The sequence below is a fragment of the Canis lupus genome, chromosome 19 (genome assembly GCF_048164855.1).
Source record: "Canis lupus baileyi chromosome 19, mCanLup2.hap1, whole genome shotgun sequence".
Lineage (NCBI taxonomy): Eukaryota > Metazoa > Chordata > Mammalia > Carnivora > Canidae > Canis > Canis lupus.
Window position 1 is genome coordinate 51,128,589 of NC_132856.1, and position 23,842 is coordinate 51,152,430.

Below are 23,842 nucleotides of genomic sequence, written 5' to 3' on the forward strand. Positions count from 1 at the left end.
GTGGGACTCAATTCCAGGACTCCGGGATCACGCCCTGAGCAGAAGACAGATGCTCAACCGCTGAGCCACCCAGGCATCCCTCAATTTTTATTTTAAAAATCATTTCTCTTTGATATTCTCAAAATTTTTCATCTATTCTCTTCTTAACATTATTTTCCTTTTAAACCCTTAGGAGTATTTTTAATTTTACTTAAAGTGTGCGCATGTATGAGTGGGGGCAGGGGCAGAGGGGGAGAGCGTATCTTAAGCAGACTCCATGCCTGATATAGGGCTTGATCTCATGACCCTGAGCCAAAATCAAGAGTTGGGACACTTAACCAACTGAGGCCTGCAGGTGCCCCATGAGTATTATTTTAAATTCTTTGTCTACTAATTCTGAAGCCTGTTTCCTTGGCGTTGATTTCTGAAGATTTATGATTTGTTTGGGTGATGTTTCCAACTTTCTTTATATGCCTTGTGATTTTTTTTTTAAGATTTTATTTATTCATGGACGCAGAGAGAGGCAGAGACATAGGCAGAGGTAGAAGCAGGCTCCATGCAGGAAGCTCAATGTGGGACTTGATCCTGGGACTCCTAAGGCAAAGGCAGATGCTCATCTGCTGAACGAACCAGGCGTCCCCTTTGTGATCTTTTGTTGAAACTTGGGCATTTGAAATGCAGCCATGTCACCTACTCTTTGCATGCTGGATCAATGCACAGAAAGACTTCCACTAACAGCCTAGCATGAAGTCCTAAGGTATTCTCAAGACTTTTCTGGGCATGGGTCTTCCTTGGGTGTACTTTCCCAATTCGCCTGTATACACATCTGCTTTTTTTTTTTTAAATACATGTCTGCTTTTAAATGTATTAATTTCCATAGGAGTCTCACAAGTCCAAATCCTGGGCCTTTTGAACACCTTCACATTCATATAATCCATTTTAAAAAGATTTTACTTATTTTCGGGGGCACCTGGGTGGTTCAGTTAAGTGTCTCACACCTGGTTTTGGTTCAGGTCATGATCTCATGGGTTACGGGATCAACCCTGGGTCCAGCTCTGCACTCAGCAGGGAGTCTGACTGAAGATTCTCTTCCTCTGTCCCTCACCCTACTTGAATGATCTCTAAAATAAGATAAATATATACATTTTTAAAAGTTTTTACTCATTTTTAAAAAGTAATCTCTGCATCCAATATGGGGCTCAAACTCACAACCCCAAGATCAAGAATCCCATGGTCCACCAACTGAGCCAGCCAGGTATCCAATATCCATTGTTGTTTATGGTTTTTGGTCATATTTATTAACTACAATTCATTCTATTTCTTTCTTTTTGACTACAGATGTCATACTGGTAGTCTTTAGCAAGAAGGCACTGATAAAACCATGATCTAAGTTTTTGGAATTAAAAATAATGAGAAATTTAATTACAAAAATCATAACTATAGAATAAAAATTTGAGGAAACATACTTTAGCTTGTATGCACATGATGATACTCAGAATGTATAATGATGACAAAATTACAAGTTGATTTGAAAATCCACAATTGCAATGGGATGTTTTAATATACTCTTATCAGAAAATGAAGAATGTTAATATACAACTGCTAATAAAACACTTTGAAAGAACACATACAGAAACATTGGTTCGATTTAAAAAATTGTAAATCACATACAAACATAACTGAAAATATATTGAAGAATTAAGTCCAGTTGTGAGTCATTAGAAACACAATCTGCCTGACAAGAGGAAGGTGCTTATTCTCACAAGAAAGGGCTGGGTCACAGAAGTCACTGTACAATGCAGTAGAGGAAAAAACTATCACATGGTTCCTTTTGACTACATCACTGTAGCTGTGTTGGTAGAATCAGGAACACACATTCATTAGGAGTATTAACAGAACAAGATGTTTACTACATATATTAGACCTTATACAAATGCAATCCAGAGAAAAGGGAAGTCAGTGCTTTAAAAAACATTCTCAACCGTGATAGTCTAAATTTGTTGCCTGGTGGACACATGGTATCAGGCTTGCAAGGAAATACAACCGGTATTAATCTTTGCTGTGGAACTTGTGGAGGCATCTGTAGAAACCTACAACTCTGAGAAAATGAAGTTAAGTAGTTGGTGGTGGTATTGAAGATACTCTTGAATGGCAGGGCAAAGAATCAGCAAATGGGCTTGAAGATGTATGCAAAACTCCTATGGTATCTATCACTGCTTGTACTGTGACTCCAAAAAGTAAGGCCTTCTTCCCTTCTGCCTTCCAAATCTCATGCAAGTAAAGCTATTGGTGAATTCTAACATGAAACTATAAAGAGAACAGATTCTAGAAAATTAGGCCACAGTATTACCCACATTGACCTAACTTAACACATTCCAGGAGAGCCATCTCCAATTCTATCTTTCTTGTCTGAAGACAGGTTTCTTAAAGTGTAATATCCAAATCACAGAAGGAATGACAAAGAGTAAAGGGAAAATATGTAAATAGCAATTCTAATGAGATTATACTCTATGATAAACTCTGCATACTTACAAATTTATGCCAACTATTTATTAGCCAGGAAAATAAGGCTTTTTTTTGATGAAAGAAAAAAGAAAGAATCCTTTTCTCATATGAAAGGAGGAATATTTATAATGAGTAAGGAATATCCAGTACCTGTGACATGAGGTCATAGGAAAATCACAACAAATCCCAAAATATCATTTTTCCATGGCCTCTTCACTTACTGAACAATTAAAAAATATATAAAAATTAACCCTCCTTACATATTAGAAATACACTTTAACTCACCCATAGATCCAATTAACTTCAAAATGGAAAGACAAAAATTTTATAAGCTGATTTAAGGAAAAAACACTATCCACTAAGGTTACATACTATTGCTTAAACAGTGCTTACAGAATTGTCTCAACTTCATGTTCAGCTAAAAAGCAACAATTGGAAGCCGCAGTCCAGAGACTGAGTTTCAGAATCAAATTCATTATTTTTTAACTTTTGAAGCATTTCTTTCATGTAGTGAACTGTCTGGCGTATTATACTTGAATTAATTTGTATCAGACTTTTCCCTATTACTTACATTTATAGCATTTCTCTTCAGTGGTGTTTTTACATGACTTTGTTAAGACTGAATACTCTCCTGTATTTTTCAGTTATAATTTACCTATCTAGTGTGCATTCTCATCACATGTTTATGTAAGGATGTGGGCCAGTTGAAGGCTTTCCCACAATGTTTACATTCAAGAAGTTTCTCTCCAGTGTGAATTCTTTCATGGCTTCTAAACGAACTGGGGCGACTAAAGGCCTTCCCACATTCTTTACATTTATATGGTTTCTCTCCAGTGTGCACTCTCATGTGTCCTCGAAAGGTTGTACGATAAATAAAAGCTTTCCCACATTCCTTACATTCATAGGGCTTCTCTCCAGTATGAGTTCTTTCGTGTACTTGAACATAACTTGAACAACTGAAGGCTTTACCACATATTTTACATTCATAGGGTTTCTCTCCTGTGTGAGTTCTCTCATGTATTCGAAATGAACTGGGACAATTGAAGGCTTTCCCACATTCCTTACATTTATAAGGTCCATCTCCAGTATGTGTCATCATATGTCTCCGAAAACTTGTGAGAGAAACAAATGCTTTCCCACATTCCTCACATTTATAGGGTTTTTCTCCAGTGTGAGTTCTTCCATGTATTTGAAGACCTAGAGGAGAACTAAAGGTTTTTCCACATTGTTTGCACTCATAGGGTTTCTCTGCAGTGTGAGTCCTTTCATGTCTTCGAAAGGAAGTGGGACAACTGAGGGCTTTCCCACACTGCTTACATATATAGGGTTTTTCTCCAGTGTGAGTTCTCACATGCACTTGGAAAGTGGTGAGCCAATGGAAGGCTTTTCCACATTCTTTACATTGGTAGGGTTTCTCTCCAGTGTGAGTTCTTTCATGTGTTCGAAAGGAGCTAGAACAACTAAAGGCTCTACCACATTGCTTACATTCATAGGGTTTTTCTCCAGTGTGGGATCGTTCATGTATCCGATATGAACTGGGACAACTGAATGCTTTCCCGCATTCCTTACATTTATAAGGTCCAACTCCAGTATGTGTTATCATGTGTCTTTGAAAGCTTCCAAGAGAAATGAAGGCTTTCCCACATTCCTTACAGTCATAGGGTTTCTCTCCAGTGTGAGTTCTTTCATGTTTTCGAAGAGAACTGGGACAACTAAAGGCTTTACCACACTTTTTACATTCATAGGGCTTCTCCCCTGTGTGAGTTCTTTCATGACTTCGAAAGGAACTGGGACAACTGAGGGCTTTTCCACATTGCTTACACTGATATGGTTTCTCTCCAGTATGAGTTCTTTCATGTGTCTGAAAGGTTTGATGATATCTAAAGGCTTTTCCACATTGTTTACACTGATAGGGTTTCTCTCCAGTGTGAGTCCTTTCATGTTTTCGAACAGACTGGCGATATCTAAAAGATTTCCCACATTCCTTACATTTGTAAGATTTCTCTACACTGTGATTTCTTTCATGTTTTTGAAAAGGTTGGAGATAACTGAAAGCTTTTCCACATTCTTTACATTTATAAGGCTTTTTTCCATATTCCTGATACTTGTATGGTTTAGGTGAAGTGTGAGATCTCTTATGCCTATTAAGGGAAGAATGGCGCATGAAGACTTTTCCACACACATTGCATTCCCATGGTTTTACTTCAGTATAAGTTTTCTTGTTCAGATTAAGATTTGGAATAGGGCTGAAGTTTCCTCCACACTGACTACCTTCTTTACTTTGATTGAGCCTCTCTACCATATGACTTCTGTAAGAAAAAACAAAAACACAACAGAATTTATTATTGATTTGTTTCCTATCTATTACTAAATACTAAACTTACGTTGTTTTTATTTTATTTATTTATTTTAAAGAAAGAGAGAGGGTGAGTGCAGAGGGATGGGGGGAGGGGAAAGAATCTGAGGCAGACTCTGTACTGAGATGGAGCCCCATGCCATGACCCAGGAGGGAGATCATGATCTGAGCTGAAACCAAGAGCTAGATGCTTAACCGACTAGAGTCACCCAGGCGCCCCTAGAATTACGTTGCTACCATTTATATACAGGGGAAGGGCAGGTTTTTCTGACCTGTCTGAATTGTTTGAAAATGAATATTCTGCAAAAGGGCTTACCCATAACTATTATATGAAAATAGTGAAAAAAAATAGTGGTAGTCACATATGGAGTTTCTTTTAAATTTTTATTTATTTTTAAATATTTTATTTATTCATGAGAGACAGAGAGAGAGAGAGAGGCAGAGACACAGGGAGAGGGAGAAGCAGGCTCTATGCAGGGAGCCCAACATGGGACTTGATGCCGGGTCTCCAGAATCATGGCCTGGGCTGAAGGAGGTGCTAAACTGCTGAGCCACCCAGGCTGCCCTCTTTTTTTTTTTTTTTTTAAAGATTTTATTTATTTAATCATGAGAGACAGAGAGAGAGAGGGAGGCAGAGACATAGGCAGAGGGAGAAAAGCAGACTCCATTCAGGGAGCCTGACGTGGGACTCCATCCCGGGACTCCAGGATCATGCCCTGAGCCAAAGGCAGATGCTTAACTACTGAGCCACCCAGGTATCCAACATAGGGAGTTTCTGAATAATATTTCCAAATGAACTATTTTGCAAATGTTGAAGATATGTCACATTTAAGAATACACTTTTGGTGAACATTTTCTAGAAAAAAAAATACATTCGATGCTGGGCCATCTTGTGTCTGCTTGTTTTTAAATTTTCATAATATACAAAGATTCCCTTGGACACTGCCTTCCACTGTGAATGCAACTCACCTTAGTTTTCTTCCCTGGTTTTTGTACTGATCTTCACTGTTATAGTCTTTCCATGTTTTCCCTATAATGAAAACCCAGAAGAACAATAAAGTATAGAATTATTACAAGTCTATGGTGAGCTCTGACCATACCTGATTTACCAAAGTATTCCCTTTCCCCATTCCCTTTTTTTTTTAAAGATTTATTTATTTATTTATTCAGAGAGAGCAAGAGAGAGGCAGAGACAGGCAGAGGGAGAAGCAGACTCCATGCAGGAAGCCCGACGTGGGACCCGATCCCGGGTCTCCAGGACCACACCCGGGTAGAGAAAAACTTGTCCTCTAATTGACAAGGCGAAAGTAAGTTGTCATCCTTACCTATTGAGGCCAGGTTCCTCAAGGTTTCCCGCATTACATCTCTGTAGAGTTTCTTCTGTGAAGGCTCCAGCAGAGCCCATTCCTCCAAGGTAAAGTTTACAGCCACATCCTCAAAGGCCACTGAGTCCTAAAACATCCCACATACATGTAGAGGAGGTTGGATGAGACAGCACGAGGAATCTACAGTCAATGCATTTCATAGTGAAACTTGCAAATTCCAAAGATAAAGAGAAGATCCTTAATACAGTCAATTCATAAGAAGTTAACATGATTCTGTGATCTCAAAATATTCTATGGCTTAGTCATCAGAATTCTCACTTTTTATACACAATCATTTCCTCATAAATTTAGTAGCATCATGAACACAACAAAAACTATTTCTACCTTTTTACTCTGTTCACTTCAAGTCTCCCTGCTCTCTAATGGTAGAATCCCTAGCATGTTGGAGAATGAGAGAAATGATATACAAATGAAAGAAACATTTCCATTTTAAGACCATCAATTCCTTGTGAGAAAAAACAAACAAACTCATCTCCTTCCTTATTACCCACCATATCACATAGTACTCTATGAAGCACAGGGTCACATCCACAGGAATGAAGTTTTGTTTTTTGTTTTTTTTAAGATTTTACTTCTTTGTCAGAGAAAGTGCATGTGAACAAATGGGGAGCGGCAGGCAGAGGGAGAAGCAGGTTCTCTGCTGAGCCCCTGATGTGGGGCTTGATCCTAGGACTCCAGGATCATGACCTGAGCTGAAGGCAGACACTTAACTGACTGAGCCACCCAGGTGCCCCACATGAGTAAAGTTTTAATGAATAAAAACACAGTGAAGCATTGGGAGCTTTTCCTTCTATTTCCTTTTTTTCCCTTTTTAAGAAAAATACTTTATTTATTTATTCATGAGAATACACAGAGAGGAGAGAGAGAGAGGCAGAGACACAGGCAGAGGGAGAAGGAAGCTCCATGCAGGGAGCCTGATGTGGGACTCGATCCCGGGTCTCCAGGATCACGCCCTGGGCTGAAGGCAGCGCTAAACTGCTGAGCCGCCCGGGCTGCCCTTTTCCTTCTATTTCCAATGCCAAACATGTAAGGTCAGAAGGCCAGTGGGAATCCAATTTATAACTAGGGCCAGCTAGCTATACTGTCCTGAAGTATTCCAGGACATTAGCAGTCATCAGATGTAGCTGGCTGAATGAAAACATCTGGTAGACAATATTAATTTCAACTTGTCTATACAAATATTTGTCGGAGATTCAGTTACTCCTTTCTATTTGTCCCATTTCATGGGGCTAGAAAGTTATTCAGACATTATGGCTCAGGTATAAAATAAGAAGGCATCATAACTCAGAACTCTACCAAATCCCTACACTCAGGCCTCAGAGCTGCTTCTTGCCAATTTTTAGCATATATATGCACATATACTGAGAGGATAAGATGCTAGAAGAGCTTTTCCTGGCAGAACCATAACAGTGTACCTCAGGCCCTGCTGAGCTTGAGGAACTGAATAAAAGCTGCAATGTGCAAGGAAGTTCATTTGAAAGTCACAATCATTTCATGAGGAATGCACCTTGTTATAAAACACACAAAGAGGGGCACCTGGGGGGCTCAGTGGTTGAGCATCTGCCTTTGGCTCAGGTCGTGATCCCAGGACCCTGTGATCAAGTCCTGCATCAGGCTCCCAAGAGGGCACCTGCTTCTCCCTCTGCCTGTGTCTCTGCCTTTCTCTCTCTGTCTCTCATGAATAAATAAAATCTTCAAAAAAGATTTTCTCTAAAAGAAGACAAAACTGGATGCTTCTCACTTCTGTGCCTTCATGTAGGGCACAGGAGCATGACTGCCTAACGTCTGGGCATAGGTATCCCTCAGCTAATTCATTCTCCTAAATGTTGATCTCTGAAAAAGATCATTAACCCCCTGACAGTCTACATGCAGGTGATAAGAGAAAAGGCTTCCACAAAATAATATGGATGGCAGAAATCATCCATTTGGTTAAGAAAACAGAATGAGTAGTCCATACTTCTTGGTAGATCCAAGGAGTAAAATGAGCTACCTGGGTTGGCTCTAAATACTCTTTATATTTTATTTGCCTGCAGTTCTTGTTCATTATAATATCCCACTACCTAGTGTGCAGAAGAGAATGACTATTACCAGCAGGCTTGAGACCGCTGATCCTTATGAATACCTGCTCACAGTATTTGTCCTTCATTGCTATCTGGGAGCCAAGATTTAGAGGGACCACACCAACTTGATGAGAGTTGAGTCACACTGAGTCGTGTGCTAAAACTGTTTATGCAAAGAATATGATGTATCCCAAACTCTTGTTTTCATTCTAAGAGTATGAACTTCTGTTATGCATAGCCACAGCCTATGTGAGGGTGCCTATGTGACCTATGCACTGGGTCTATAATGAGCTTTCCTGGAAGACAATATTTTGTATGTGTTGTCACAGCTTGTTGCTTGGGCAATTGATCCCTTACAATGGATTACAATAGGAGATAACATCTTGAAGCTTGCATCTGGTTTCCTCTAGAAGAAGTTTATTTACATATCTTTAAAGTTTATGTATTTATTTTTTAAGTTATGTATTTATGTATTTTTATTTATTTATTATTTATTTTTTTACTTTATTCATGAGAGAGAGAGGGGGGCAGAGACACAGGCAGAGGGAGAACAAGCTCCATGCAGGGAGCCTGATGTGGGACTCGATCTCGGGACTCCAGGATTATGTCCCTAGGCCAAAGGCAGGCGCTAAACCACTGAGCCACTCAGGGATCCCCATAAAGTTTATTTTTAAGTAATCTCTACACTCAATGTGGGGCTCAAATTCACACCCCACAATTTGTGAATTCACAAATTCACAAATTCACACATTCACAATATCAAGAGGTGCATGCTCTTCCAAATGCTCTTCCCCTCTAGAATAAATCTAACTACATACAAAACAAGACTAATGAATATTTAATAATTCTAATAGAAAAAGATTTAAATTTTTAATGAATATCAAAGAAGAATGAAAAACATGAAAATACGGCACGTATTCTTAGAAATAACTCTACTTCCCAAAGTGTTTCCTCTCCCAAAATATATCTTTATAAGATCCCATCAATCCCAAAAGAGACTTTTTAGGGGTCAATAAATACTATTCCTCCAAACCTAACACAAGGAAAAAATGTCAAAAATGGTCAAGGTTGGGCAGCCCGGGTGGCTCAGCAGTTTAGTGCCACCTTCAGCCTGGGGCATGATCCTGGAGACCCAGGATCGAGTCCCGCATCGGGCTCCGTGTGGAGCCTACTTCTCTCTCTGCCTGTGTCTCTACCTCTCTCTCTATAAACAAACAAACAAACAAACAAACAAACAAAAATCTTTAAAAAGGTCAAGGTCTTCCAAAGAACAAAGGAGTGGCTTGCCTAATATATACCAAAAATTTTCAAACTATACTATTCCAGATAGCATAGTATTAACAGAGAGAAAAACAGACCAAGGGAAAGGAAAAGTATCTTACATGGGCCAGCATTAAATACTGAAAGCTGATCAAGGACCCATCAGGCACTGTAGAACAGTGGCAGACATCACAAATCCTTTTAATATATGGGGCAAAGACAAACCGTTATCTAAGTGGGAAAATGCATTGCATTCACTTCTATATCATGGAAAATCGCCAATTCATTGTACTTTTAAATGTGAAAGATACAACTAGAACACTTGTAGAAGTCACAGATAAATGCTTCACTGATTAAAAAATACAGAGAATTTTCTCACATAAGGGAAAAAGATCTGGAACAAGAGATTGAACAGTTCATATACAAATTAAAGAAATTTAAAAATAAGATATTAGAAACTATCTGTAATACATGCAATACTAAAAGTGAGTAGAGTAAGACTTAACATACAGTTTTTTTAAAAATTAGAAAATAGTCAAAACATATTTAACAGAAGATGAAAGACCACATATGAAAAAATGTCCCTGTGGGGGCACCTGAGTGGCACAGTTGGCTACGTGTCCAACTCTTGGTTTCGGCTCAGATCATGATTTCAAGGTTGTGAGACTGAGCCCAGGGTTGGGTGCAGAGTCTGCTTGGGATTCTCTCTCCCTCACCCTCTGTCCTTCCTGCTGTGCTCTCTCTAAAATAAATAAATAAATCTTTTTTTAAAATTTATTTATGATAGTCACACACACAGAGAGAGAGAGAGAGGCAGAGACATAGGCAGAGGGAGAAGCAGGCTCCATGCACCGGGAGCCCGATGTGGGATTCGATCCCGGGTCTCCAGGATCGCGCCCTGGGCCAAAGGCAGGCGCTAAACAGCTGCCCACCCAGGGATCCCAAATAAATAAATCTTTAAAAAAGTCCATCTGCTAAGTAATAGGGAAAAAAAGGCCAAGCAAATATTATAATTCATACTGATTAGGACAAAAATTACTTAATTTAATAATGTCATGTGTTTATGACCAGTCAAAAAATACATAAATCATGCATGAATAGAGGAAATGTCAACTGAGATGCTCCACTGCCATTTCTTGTCAATTTGAACTTGATCATGATCTACAATTTTTCTCCAATGTTCAGGGAATTTATTGTGTATATGCACTTGGTAGACTGATACAAGAATGAAAGGAGCTACATTTTTTTAATTCTGATTTTATTTTTTTTAAGATTTAATTTATTTATTCACAGAGACAGAGAGAAAGAGGGAGGCAGAGACACAGGCAAAGGGAGAAGCAGGCATCATACAGAGAGCCTGAAGTGGGACTCGACTCGATCCCGGGTCTCCAGGATCACGCCCTGGGCTGAAGGCAGCGCTAAACCGCTGCGCCACCGGGGCTGCCCCAAGGAGCTACATTTTTTTTAAATTTTTATTTATTTATGATAGTCACACACAGAGAGAGAGAGAGAGAGGCGGAGACATAGGCAGAGGGAGAAACAGGCTCCATGCATCAGGAGCCCGATATGGGATTCGATCCCGGGTCTCCAGGATCGTGCCCTGGGCCAAAGGCAGGTGCTAAACCGCTGCGCCACCCAGGGATCCCAAGGAGCTACATTTTTTTTTTTTTTTTGGAGCTACATTTTTAATGAGAGTAAAAATTTAACTTGAAAAAGCTCAAGCACTATAACCACTGCAATAGATGAGTAACTTGGATGGCCTGCAGCCTCAAGATACAAGCATTTGTGAAACATACTGTTGCAAAGAACCAACCAAAACACATTTTGATTGTAATTTCATTAATACGTATTTAAAGGTAAAACTAAAAGAATACTATTCAGTGGAAAAAGGCCAGTAAAGGTTATGAAGAATAAAGAATCAAGACAGAGGTCATATATAGTGCAGGATGGAGAGTAACATCAGGAGAATAACAACTACCCAAAGCCCACTTATAAATCTTGATTACAAAGTTATTACATTGTTACTACCACAAAATCTTCTAATAATGCATTATGCTTATTACTTTATAAATATATTTGATGATAAAAATTTTAAGTTTGGAGAAGTACGTAACTTTGTTATGCTTTTTTGCCCTGTAATGTAGAAATCTGAGTTCTAGTTCACAGACTTGGGCAGCAAACAAATGTCTATTTGGAAAAGAATTGGCTACATACCTTTTAAAAACAATGGGTGACATGTATTGGTATGCAAAGATGTGAAGATTTATCAATAAATTAAGAAAAACATATTGCAATATATACACCAGGTTACCTTTTCTGTAACTCTAATAGTCACTTGCAGAGAAAGGTGGATTCCCACCCAAGATTTGATTCAGATGTCCCGACTAACAACACACACACACACACACACACACACACACACACACACACCAAGAGGATATGAAAAGCTTTCTCTCATAATGGAAATGTACAGGGAGGGCAGGGCAGGCCTCTCAAGCAGGTGAGAAATGCCTTGAGAGAGCAAGGAAAGGAGCCTGGTTGGGTTTTTTATTGACATTTGGGAGTGGGCTAGGGTGAGAATTCAGGTACAGGGGCGGGGCCTTCAGTGAACTGAGTATCTTGCCAGTGCCAAAGCAGTGAAGAGCCAGGCTGTCTTGTCCCCTTGTACAGAGGTGAAGTGCAAGGGGAAGAAGGAGGAATAAAGGTTTAAAGCTACCAGCAGGCAAACATCAGAAAACAGGGTCAGAGACTCCTGGTTTCTGGTCAGACATGTAAGGAATTGAGGTCATAGGGGGAACTACTCTCTCCAAAGTCAGAGACCCCAAAAGTAGCCATTTAAAAATATGTACAGGAGCACATATGTCCAGCCACTGGATGGCTCAGTTGGTTGTCAGCCTTTGGCTCAGGTAATGATGATCTCAGGGTCTTGGGATCAAGCCTGAGATCAGACTCTTTGCTCAGCAAGGACCCTGCTTCCCCCTCTGCCTGCCACTCCCCTGCTTGTACACAATCTCTCTGTCAAATAAATAAATACGATCTTAAAAAAAAATATGTCCAGAATATTCTGTTCTTAACAAGGCTTGTCCTCTTAAAATCGATTTTTTGAGAGCACGACTGGGATTTTCCTGGAGCCTACTGGCCTGAGAGGGTGAAGGATAGAGAAGCACATGCAACAGTGATGGGACTGATAGGATTTTTCCTTCCTGATAGAAAGTATGTGGCGTTTCCTCTAACAGCAATGCTCCTAACTCTGTATTACCAATTATGTGTCCAGTAGTTCAACTCAGTAATACTAACACTATCCAGACTTAATGTGAGATTCACAGATTAAGCACTCACTACAAAAAACTGCCCAATTTCAGATACTAGCCATAAATGGGGTGCCTTCTCTACTGACATTTCCATCCAGCTGCCTACAAATCCATAGATTCCTCAGAAACCCCCTGAGGTTTGATAATTTGTTACAACAATTCTGAGAACTGAAGAAAGCATTTGACTTAAAATTATTGTTATTGTTATACAATTACTGGTTTATGATAAGAGATACAACTTAGGAACAGCCAAATGGAAGAGATGCATAGGGGAAAGAATGGGCACAAGAGTTAGGGGGCAGGATCATTTGGAGCTTCTATGTTCTCTCCCCACAAGCTGTCCCCTTCCAGCATCTTCACGTGTTCACCAACCTAGAAGTTCTCTAAGTCCCATCTTTAAGGGTTTTGATAGAAGTTTCATTATGTAGGCACGAGTGATTAACTCAAGGCCTCTGGTGATTAACTCAAGCTCCAGCCACTCCTCCCTCTCCAGAGGCTGGGAACTGGGGCTGTAAGTTCTAAGCCTCCCATTAAAGCCTAGTGTTTCTGCTGTCCAATTCCCATCCTGAAGCTATGAAGGAGCCCACCAAGAAATGCCTCATTAGAAGAAAACATACTCTATCACCCTTACCACTCAGGAAATTCCAAGAGCTTTAGAGATCTTTGGTAGGAAGCATGCACAAAGACCAAATATCTTCCCCGTATTTATGCTGATAGCCGGAGGACCCATGCACACTGGAAGATTGAGACTAAATCCTATGACTACAGACTACTTCTCCTCCACCCATACTTACCTCTACACCAACTGAGCTCCTGTCTACTAGGCATTGGAATATGCTCAAAGAACTGCACATTTCAGACCATATTTGAGAAGCCTCTAGAGAACCCCAAAGATTACAAGAGAGACAAAAAGAAAGGACACTAGAGGAAGTTTTAGTCTCTGACACTTACAGGTACAACAAATCACAAACACAGACTAACACCTGGCCAGATAAAACATCACACTAAAGGCCTATTTTTTTAAAGGTGTATTTACCTCAGTTCCTTCTCAGTACATTGTTTGCCTTCAAATAAAACAAAACAAGAAATCCCACAGCATAGTAAAAAACTTAATCCTTTTTTTTAAAGGATTTTATTTATGAGAGAGAGAGAGAGAGAGAGAGAGAGAGGCAGAGACACAGGCTGAGGGAGAAACAGGCTCCATGCAGGGAGCCTAACATGGGACTTGATCCCGGGTCTCCAGGATCACGGCCCTGGGGCTGAAGGCGGCACTAAACCGCTGAACCACCCAAGCTGCCCAAAAAACTTAATCTTGAAAGAAACCAGAGGGAAAAACACACCTTAGTTATAGAGAAACAGATAAGAATTAATTCATACCCACCCCACCCCACAAACCCCATGCAAGCAAGAAAGTGGAATGAAATATTTAAAGTGGTGGCAGAAAAAAAAAAAAAAAAGCCCAGGATGTGCTCAGAATTGTGTGAAGCAAAACTGTCTGGTTGCCAATGGAGCCAACCATTTGATTAGCAAGTAAGGGAGAAATAAAGACTTTCTGAGATGAACAAAAATTGAGGGAATTTGTACCCCTGGTTTGCAAAAAATGTGAAAGAAACTTCTTCAAAATGAAGGAAAATGAAGGATGAGCATTTCAGAAGGAATAAATTTTAAACATCCTTAATTTGAAAAAAAAAATTCTTTTCTAAAAGATTTTTTTTAAATGTATTCATTTGAGGGGCTGCCCGGGTGGCTCAGTGGTTTAGTGCCGCCTTCAGCCCAGGGCGTGATCCTGGAGACCCAGGATCGAGTCCCACGTCAGGCTCCCTGCATGGAGCCTGCTTCTACCTCTGCCTGTGTCTCTGCCTCTCTCTCTCCTCTCTGTGTATTCTCATGAATAAGTAAATAAAATCTTAAAAAAATAATAAATGTATTCATTTGAGACAGAGAGACCAGTCAGAGCACAAACAGGGGGAAAGGCAAAGGGAGAGAGAGAAGCACACTCCCAGCTGTGCTAGAAGCCCAATGTGGGGCTTGATCCCAAGACCTGGGAGATTATGACCCAAGCCAAAGGTAGACACCCAACCATCTAAGCCAACTAGGTACCCTTGAAAAAAATTTCTTAATCTGACAGATAACACTTCATTTAAAATAGGGCTAGGAAAAAAAATAAATAAAATAATAAAAGAGAATAATACTAGCAACACTGTATTTTTTAATTTTATAGCTTACAGATAAATGAAATGAAGGAGAGAAATGTTACAAAGGGGCAGGGAGGGAGGAATTGGAAATACTCAGTTATGAGGAATTTATACTACTAGTGAAGTGTTATGGTCATTCAAAAGAAAAGTTAATTGTGAATATAACTGTATATTCAAGGGCAATTAGTAAAAAAGAAAAAAATGTATAACTGTTATTCTAAGAATGAAGGGGAGAAAAATGGAATCAGGTAAAATGCTCAATGAAAGCAAGAGAAAGTGGAAAAAAGGTGGAATACAAAAGAAAAAGAAGAGAACAGAAAACACAAAATATTAAGGTATATATTAATCGAACTATATCAATAATCGTTTTAGAAGTCAATGGCACCTGGTTGGCTCAGTCAATAGAGCATGCGATTCTTGATCTTAGGGCTACGAGCTCTGGCCCTGCACTAGGTGTAGGGATTACTTTTTTTTTTTTTTTAAGATTTTATTTATTTATTCATGAGAGACACAGAGAGAGAGAGAGAGAGACGGAGAGGCAGAGACACAGGCAGAGGGAGAAGCAGGCTCCATGCAGGGAGCCCGATGCGGGACTCGATCCCGGGTCTCCAGGACCAGGCCCTGGGCTGAAGGCAGCGCTAAACCGCTGAGCCACCCGGGCTGCCCTGTAGGGATTACTTAAATAAAGTCTTAGGGGCACCTGGATGGCTCAGTTGGTTAAGCTCTTGATTTTGGCTCAGGTCCATGACCTCATGGGTGGTGAGCTAGAGAGCTCTGTGCTCAGCAGGGAGTCTGCTTGAAGATTCTTTCCTTTTACCCTCCCCCAAATAAATAAATCTTAAAAAAAAAATAGGGGTACCTGGGTGACTCAGATGACTGAGGGTCTGCCTTTGGCTTGGGTCATGATCTTGGGGCCCTGGGACTGAGTCCCATGTCAGGCCCTGCACTCAGCATGGGGTCTGCTCAAGATTTTCTCTCCTTTTGCCCCTCCTCTCTCTCTCTCTCTCTCAAATGAATGGATAAATTTTTTTTAAAGATTTTATTTATTTATTCATGAGAGACACAGAGAGAGAGGCAGGGACACAGGCAGAGGGAGAAGCAGGCTCCATGCAGGGAGCCCGACATGGGACTCAATCCTGGGACTCCAGGATCATGCCCTGGACAGAAGGCAGGCACCAAACTGCTGAGCCATCCAGGGATTCCTGAATGGATAAATTTTTTAAAAATAAAATAAATCTTAAAGAAAAGTCACCAATGGTCTAACACAATTAAAAGATAATGTCTGGGATGCCTGGGTGGCTCAGTGGTTGACCATCTGCCTTTGGCTTGGGGCGTGATCCTGGAGTTCTGGTATCAAGTCCCACATTGGGCTCCTGCAAGGAGTCTGCTGCTCCCTCTGCCTATGTCTCTGCCTCTCTCTCTCTCTCTCTCATGAATAAATAAATAAAATCTTTTTTAAAAAAAAGATAATGTCTCAGTGGATAAAAAAATACCCAATTTTCTATTGTCTGTAACAAAACCATATTAATAATAAAAACAAATTAAGGCTAAGGTATGGAAAAAGATATATCATGTTAATATAAAAGATAGATGGAATACCTATCTTAAGGGCATTGTATAATAATAAAATGTCAACCTTGGGACACCTGATTGGCTTAGTCAGTTAAGTGTCCAACTCTTGATTTTGGCTCAGGTCATGATCTCAGAGTTATGAGATCAAGTCCCGAGTTGGGCTCTGTGCTGAGTATGGAACCTGCTTGGGATTCTCTCTGCCCCCTCCACCTCCCCCAAATCAGGCTCTCTCTCTCTCTCTTAAAAAAAAAAAAAAGTCTCCAGGAGACATTCCATGCTACTTATGTGCATAATAATAATGTGGCAAAATACATGAGGGAAAATGGATAGAACAGCAAGGAGAAACAGATGAATACACTATTAGAGCTGAATCCTTCAACATGGGATGCCTGAGTGGCTCAGCAGTTAAGCGTCTGCCTTCGGCCCAGGGCATGATCCTGGAGTCCTAGGATGGAGTCCCAAGATGGAGTCCCATGCCGGGCTCCCTGCATGGAGCCTGCTTCTCCCTCTGCCTGTGTCTCTGCCTCTCTCTGTGTGCCTCTCATGAATAAATAAATAAAACCTTTTAAAAAAAATGAATACTTCAACATCTCTCTATTAATAAATAGATCCAGCAGAAAGAAAATCAGAAAGCCACAGTTTAATTTAACAGTGCATTCACTGGATTTCATTGAAAACTGTGGGATACTTTATCACAGAGAATACATATTCTTGTTAAGTTCACATGGAAAATTCATTAAGACTGTAATAGTATGATTTATAAGGAAGACATACTTGGTCTTTTTCCATAGTTCCTGCCTCATAACCTACCCCAAACCTTGGTTTTCTAAGTGTTGTAAGTGATAAAATGTCTGGCACTATGTTATTGCAGTGACTTTTGGAAAATACTTAAGGAAGGGACCTGGTTGCCAATGGAGCCAACCAGGTGATTAGAAAGTTATAAATTGGGGCCCTGGTGACTCAGCTGTTGAGCATCTGCCTTTGGCTCAGGGCATGGTCCTGAAGTGCCAGGATCGAGTCCTGCATCAGGCTCCCCTCAAGGAGCCTGTTTCTCCCTCTGCCTCTCTCTGTGTCTCTCATGAACAAATAAATAAAATCTTTAAAAAAAGAAAGTTGTAACTCTCAGTTCCACCCCCTGACCTCCAGGGAAGGGAGAGGGGCCAGGGGCTGGAGGTTGAATCAATGGCCAAAGGGCAATGATTTAACCAATCATGCCTAAGTAATGAAGTCTCCATAGAAACCTAAAAGGGTGGGGTTAGAGAGCTTCCAGGTTGGAGGACATGTGGAAGTGCTGGGATAGTGGTGCACCTGGAACCCTTTCCCTATACCTCACCTTACCCATCTCTCTCCCATCTGGCTTTTTATAATAAGTTGTAATTTAATAAGTACAATGTTTCACTGAGTTCTGTAAGCCACGCTAGCAAATTAGTATTAATCAAAATGAGCCAAGGAGGAGGTTGCGGGAACCTTTGATTTATCACCAGTCAGAAGTATAGGGGACAATCTAGACTTGTGACTGCCACCCTGAGTAGAAGAGGGTTGATAGAAACTCTCATTTGTAGGTCAGAAGCACAGGTAACAAACAGCCTGGGCTGTGGCTGACATCTCAAGTGTGTGTGTGAGTACATTCTTATAGGACTGAGACCTCAACCTTTGGAAACACACTACCTCTAGCAGTCAAAGCTGATAGTATAAGGAGACAAGAAAAAGAAATAAAAGATACATCAAATGGAAATAAAACAATAAAAATGTCATTGTCACATATGAAATGACTACCTAAGGAACAAATGTCAAAGAATCCACAATAACAAGGGAAGTCCTTTGAACTAGTAAGAGAGTAGAATAAGATTGAAGGATTAAAAAAAAGATTGAAGGATGATAAACGGTTAATAGACAAAAGCAAAAGTTAATGCTTTCCTACAGATCCAAATAAATATAGCCTCCTGATCTTTGACAAATGACAAAGGCAATTCAACAGAGAAAACAGTCTTTTGAACAAAAACTGCCAGGAAAAGGAGACTACATGAAAACAAATCTAGATATAAAGCTTGCATCTTTCACAAAAAAAATTTTTTTTTTTTCACAAAAAAATTTTTATGTCTTTTTTTTTCTTTCACAAAAATTAACTTAGAACAGACTCACAGATCTTATAAAAAATGCAAGGCTAAAAAATTCCCAGATGATAACATAGAAGAAAATCTAGGTGATTTGGGATTTGGTAATTATTTTTTAGGTAAAACACCAAAATTGGGACCAATGAATGAAAAAAAATAGTAAGTTTGGCTTCATTAAATGAAAAGCCACTCTATGAAAGTTAAGAGATGAAAAACAGAAGCCACAGACTAGGAGAAAATCTTTACAATACACTTCTCTGATAAAGGGCAAATATCCAAAATGTCCAGAGAACTCTTAAGTTCCACAAGACAAGCAACACAATTAAAAATGGGCAAAAGATCTGAACACACTCACTTCAACAAAGAAGATATAGGGCAGCCCCGGTGGCGCAGCGGTTTGGCGCCGCCTGCAGCCCAGGGCGTGATCCTGGAGACCCTGGATCGAGTCCCACATCGGGCTCTCTGCATGGAGCCTGCTTCTCCCTCTGCCTGTGTCTCTGCCTCTCTCTCTGTGTCTCTATGAATAAATAAATAAAATCTTAAAAAAAAAAACAAAACAAAGAAGATATATAGATGGTAATTAAGCTTTGCAAGAGGAGCCCTCGTTCTTTCTTGATGGGAATGGAAAATGTATGCCTGCCTTGGACCATGGGTAGTTTCTTAAAAAACTAAACCTACTTAATAAAAAAAAATTTTTTTAAAAGATTTTATTTGAGGGATCCCTGGGTGGCGCAGCGGTTTGGCGCCTGCCTTTGGCCCAGGGCGCGATCCTGGAGACCCGGGATCGAATCCCACGTCGGGCTCCCGGTGCATGGAGCCTGCTTCTCCCTCTGCCTATGTCTCTCCCTCTCTCTCTCTCTCTCTTGCTATCATAAATAAATAAAAATTAAAAAAAATAAAGATTTTATTTGAGAGAGAGAGGGTGCTATGCACATACAGAGGGAGAGGAAGAAGCAGACTCCCTGCTAGGAGCCTGACACCGGGCTCAATCCCAGGACGCAGAGATCATGACCTGAGCCGAAAGCAGATGCTTAACTGACTGGCCATCCAGAAGCCCCAACTAAACTTATTTTTTACCATACTATCCAGCAATCACCATCCTTCCTATTACTCAAAATGAGTTGAAAAGTTATATTCATAAAGAAAGCTGCACACAAATGTTTATATGAGCTTTATACATGGGCAGCCCGGGTGGCTCAGTGGTTTAGTGCTGCCTTTGGCTCAGGGCGTGATCCTGGAGTCTTGGGATCGAGTCCCACGTCAGGCTCCCTACATGGAGCCTGTTTCTCCCTCTGCCTGTGTCTCTGCCTCTGTGTGTGTGTGTGTGTGTGTGTGTGTGTGTGTGTCTCATGAATAAATAAATCTTAAAAAAAAAAGAGCTTTATTCATGATTGCCAATACTTACAGGTAACCAAGATATCCTCTAAGAGGTAAATGGAAAATTAATCACTAGAACATTAATATGATGAAATATTATTCAGTGATAACAGGAAATTAGGTATCAAGCCAAAAAGACATGGAATAACCTCAAAATCATATTGCTAAGTGAAAGTAGAGAATATGAGAATGCTACACACTATATAATTCCAAGCATAGTTCTGGAAAGCACAAAATTATAGACAGTAAAGCTACACTGGCCAGGGATTTGGGGGTGGGAAGGAGGAATGAATAAACAGATGGATGACAGGGAACATTTAGGGCACTGAAAGCATACTACATGATACAGAAGTGACAGACACATGTCATTTTATATTGCCAAAGCCCAGAGATTGTGTAACACAGAGTTTTGCCATTGTAAACCAAAGCCTTTACTACATCAATGTTGGCTCATCAAATGTAACAACTGTACCTCAGTGATGCAAAATACAAAAAAATAGGGCAAAATATATGAAGGCAGGGGGTTTATGTGGGAACTGTGTAGCTTTTTAAAAAGATTTTATTTATTCAATTGTAAGTGAGAGCACAAGCACTTGCATGTGCGCACACATCACACACACAAGTGGGGGGAGGGGGCATGGAGACGGGGAAGCTGACTCTGGATGACAGGCTTGGATGACAGGCTCGATCCTAGGACCCTGGGATCATGACCTGAGCTGAAGGCAGACACCTAACCAACTGAGCCACCCAGGTGTCCCCTTTCTGTACTTTTTTTTTTTTTTTAAAGATTTTTATTTACTTATTCATGAGAGACACAGAGAGGCAGAGACATAGGCAGGGGGAGAAGCAGGCTTCCCATGGGGAGCCCGATGTGGGACTCAATCCCAGGACCCCGGAATCATGACCTGAGCCAAAGGCAGACGCTCAACCACTGAGCCACTCACGCATCCCCCTTTCTGTACTTTCTGATATAGTTTTCTGTAAACCTAAAGCTTCTGTAAAGAAGTGTATGGTGTAGCGGGGGAGACAGATGCATTAATATTCATCCCTGATGACTGATGACTGAAAGAAGCCACTGTTCATTCAACTGATCTGAATTTCTTTCAATAAACTATTACAGCACTCTATGAGGCCTAAACCCTGAGACATGGGAGGGCAGGAATTTCTACTGACTGCCTTCTCCAGAGCCTGCCACTGGATGTTCTGAGAAGTGAATTGACCCTCAGTAATGTCTGGAACTCTGATGTGGATAAGGAGTGTCCAGGGAAGGACTTACATTGAGACCTTAGCATATACGGAGGCAGGTGTTAGCTTGACTTGTATGTTGTGGACATCTGTGAGGCAAGAGAGTCTCCCCTCCAGACTCTTTTACCACAAAGGAGCATCTCTGAGACAACCAGAGTCTAAAACACAGCTACAACCATTGCTGGCCAAGGCTAACGTGACTGACCCATGGCTACAGTTGGGGCCTCGGGCCATTTCTTGTCTCAGAAGCCTACGGACAACTTAAACCACCAAAGGCAACTCCAGACTGCACGAGAGGAGGGCACTGAAGCCTCTATTGTGAAATAGGGTCAGAGGGCATTCATAGATATGCTTGTTGTGTGACAATTTGACCAGAGTCTGGAGCCTTCCCATTTCGTTGTAAGGGCACCTATTCAGGGTGGGCCATTTTACAAGTAACAGCATCAATGGACTCGAGTAAAATTTTAAGCAAGGAATATGTTGCCTCCACAGCACCAAAAGAATTTAGACAGTGCCGGGGCTGCTGAGAGGGACAACAGTTACTTCTTTACCATGTCAAGGCGGGAACGAGCTCCAGATTACCAAATAATTTTTCAGAATTAAAAAAAAATATTTTATTGATTTAATTAAGAAAGAGAGACAGATAAAGTACAAGAAGGGGGAGGAGCAGAGGAAGAGGGACCAGCAGACTTCCTGCTGAGCAGGGAGCCCAACATGGGGCTTGATCCCAGGACTCTGAGATCATGAACTGAGCCAAAGGCAGACGCTTAACTGACTGAGCTACCCAGGTGCCCCAATCTTTAAGAATGTAAACAAGGTGCCAGGGCCTCATATCATATATATGGCAATGACCTGTCCCTCTTTTAGGAGCTCTTTTTATTAAAGTTTTTTTTTTTTAAAGATTTATTTATTCATTCAGAGAGAGCAAGAGAGAGGCAGAGACACAGGCAGAGGGAGAAGCAGGCTCCACGCAGGGAGCCCGACGTGGGACTCAATCCGGGGTCTCCAGGATCACACCCCGGGCTGCAGGCGGCGCCAAACCGCTGGGCCACCGGGGCTGCCCTATTAAAGTTTTTATATCCCCAAAATCCTCAGCAGAGGATGTCATTAGTGTAATGTTACACCTATGCTCCTGGAGCAAGGTGGATACAGTTCAGATCCTACCTGCAGAGATGGTGTGCCCTGGTTGTGGTGTGGAGGCTCCCTGCAGATAACCAGGTAAAGGTGCATCATGTCACTTCAGAGGTGAAGGCCGACTGCACCCGACAGGCTGTTGAAACAGGCACTGAACAAAACACACTTGATCCAGTCTGTGATGGTAAGATGTTTACCTGCTGCTGAATGGATGGAGCTGGTAATTTCCGTAATGGTAGGGACTGAGAAAAGGGGCTTATTTGGCTCAAACATAGCACCAAGGTTGCAGTAACCCACTCTGAGCTGTCATCCATTCTTTCCAGATTTAAAGAATAGGCCAAATAAGGCTGCAAAGGGAGAGCCAGAGGGAATAATCACTTCTTCATTTAATATGTGGTTTTTGGGGATCCCTGGGTGGCGCAGCGGTTTGGCGCCTGCCTTTGGCCCAGGGCGCGATCCTGGAGACCCGGGATCGAATCCCACGTCGGGCTCCCGGTGCATGGAGCCTGCTTCTTCCTCTGCCTATGTCTCTGCCTCTCTCTCTCTCTCTCTCTCTGTGTGACTATCATAAATAAATAAAAAAATATTTAAAAAAAAATAATATGTGGTTTTCAATCCTTCAAGACTCTGTTTAACATTGGGCCAGATTAAGTAATTTAACTAGGGTGTGTGTGTGGTAAGATCAGTGGGGTCCCATTTTGTCAGTATAATTTAGAAGTGCCAAAGACAAACTAAAATTTAATTCATGATACCAACTGGGTTTTAGCCTTTCTCTGTTCAGTATGGGATAATTAAAGACAATGGGTGTTAAGACCATGGGGGAAAAAAAAAAAAGACCATGAGAGATTTTTAGGTAAGACCACAGTTCTCATGGTTAAAATGAGACATGCTTATTTGTCCTCTGTATTATATTCAGCAACTCCCTTAAGATTATCAGGTGTATCCTGCTTAAGTAGAGTGGGATCCCCAGCTTTAACTGCAAGTTGAACCTTAATATTGATTATTTGTATAAAGGTTCCTAAATGAATATGTTATAGCAGATGGCAAGATTAATTCAGAACACATGCTGCAGAGGCCCAATGCAGGAAGGAGTGTACTTATCTTTTTTTGTTGTTGTGTAAATACTCTTAGTAAATGTTGAATTTTCTATTGGTCAAATTGTAGACCTTGGTTTTGAGACAGGAAAACTGAAGGGACTCTGTGAAAAAAAAAAAAAAAGGCTTTTTTTCTTTGCTCCTTTTCCTGCTTCTATTCTTGCTAGTACTTGCAGCCCTGCCTTACACATGTCTTTTTTTTTTTTTTTTTTTTTTAAAGTAGGCTCCAACACCATGCTTGAACTCATGACCCTG

The 23,842-nt window shown here is 40.8% G+C and overlaps 1 protein-coding gene across 11 annotated transcripts in view; it reads right to left on the minus strand.

The window, feature by feature from the left end:
* Positions 1–1,502: 1,502 nt before the first annotated feature.
* The window catches only part of LOC140610744 (uncharacterized), a 47,263-nt gene continuing 24,923 nt past the window's right edge, over positions 1,503–23,842 (minus strand). For 4 of the 11 annotated variants that reach the window (XM_072787131.1, XM_072787135.1, XM_072787124.1 and 1 more), the window contains 3 exons: positions 6,166–6,292; positions 5,810–5,870; positions 1,503–4,793 (listed from right to left, as the gene is read on the minus strand). In XM_072787131.1, the coding sequence (XP_072643232.1) occupies positions 3,140–4,793; positions 5,810–5,870; positions 6,166–6,199 (1,749 nt within the window). In that variant the 5' untranslated portion in view covers positions 6,200–6,292 and the 3' untranslated portion in view covers positions 1,503–3,139. Of the gene's footprint in view, positions 4,794–5,809; positions 5,871–6,165; positions 6,373–22,523; positions 23,692–23,842 lie in introns of those variants that run through there. The other 7 variants (XM_072787133.1, XM_072787126.1, XM_072787125.1 and 4 more) reach the window with 7 other exon arrangements.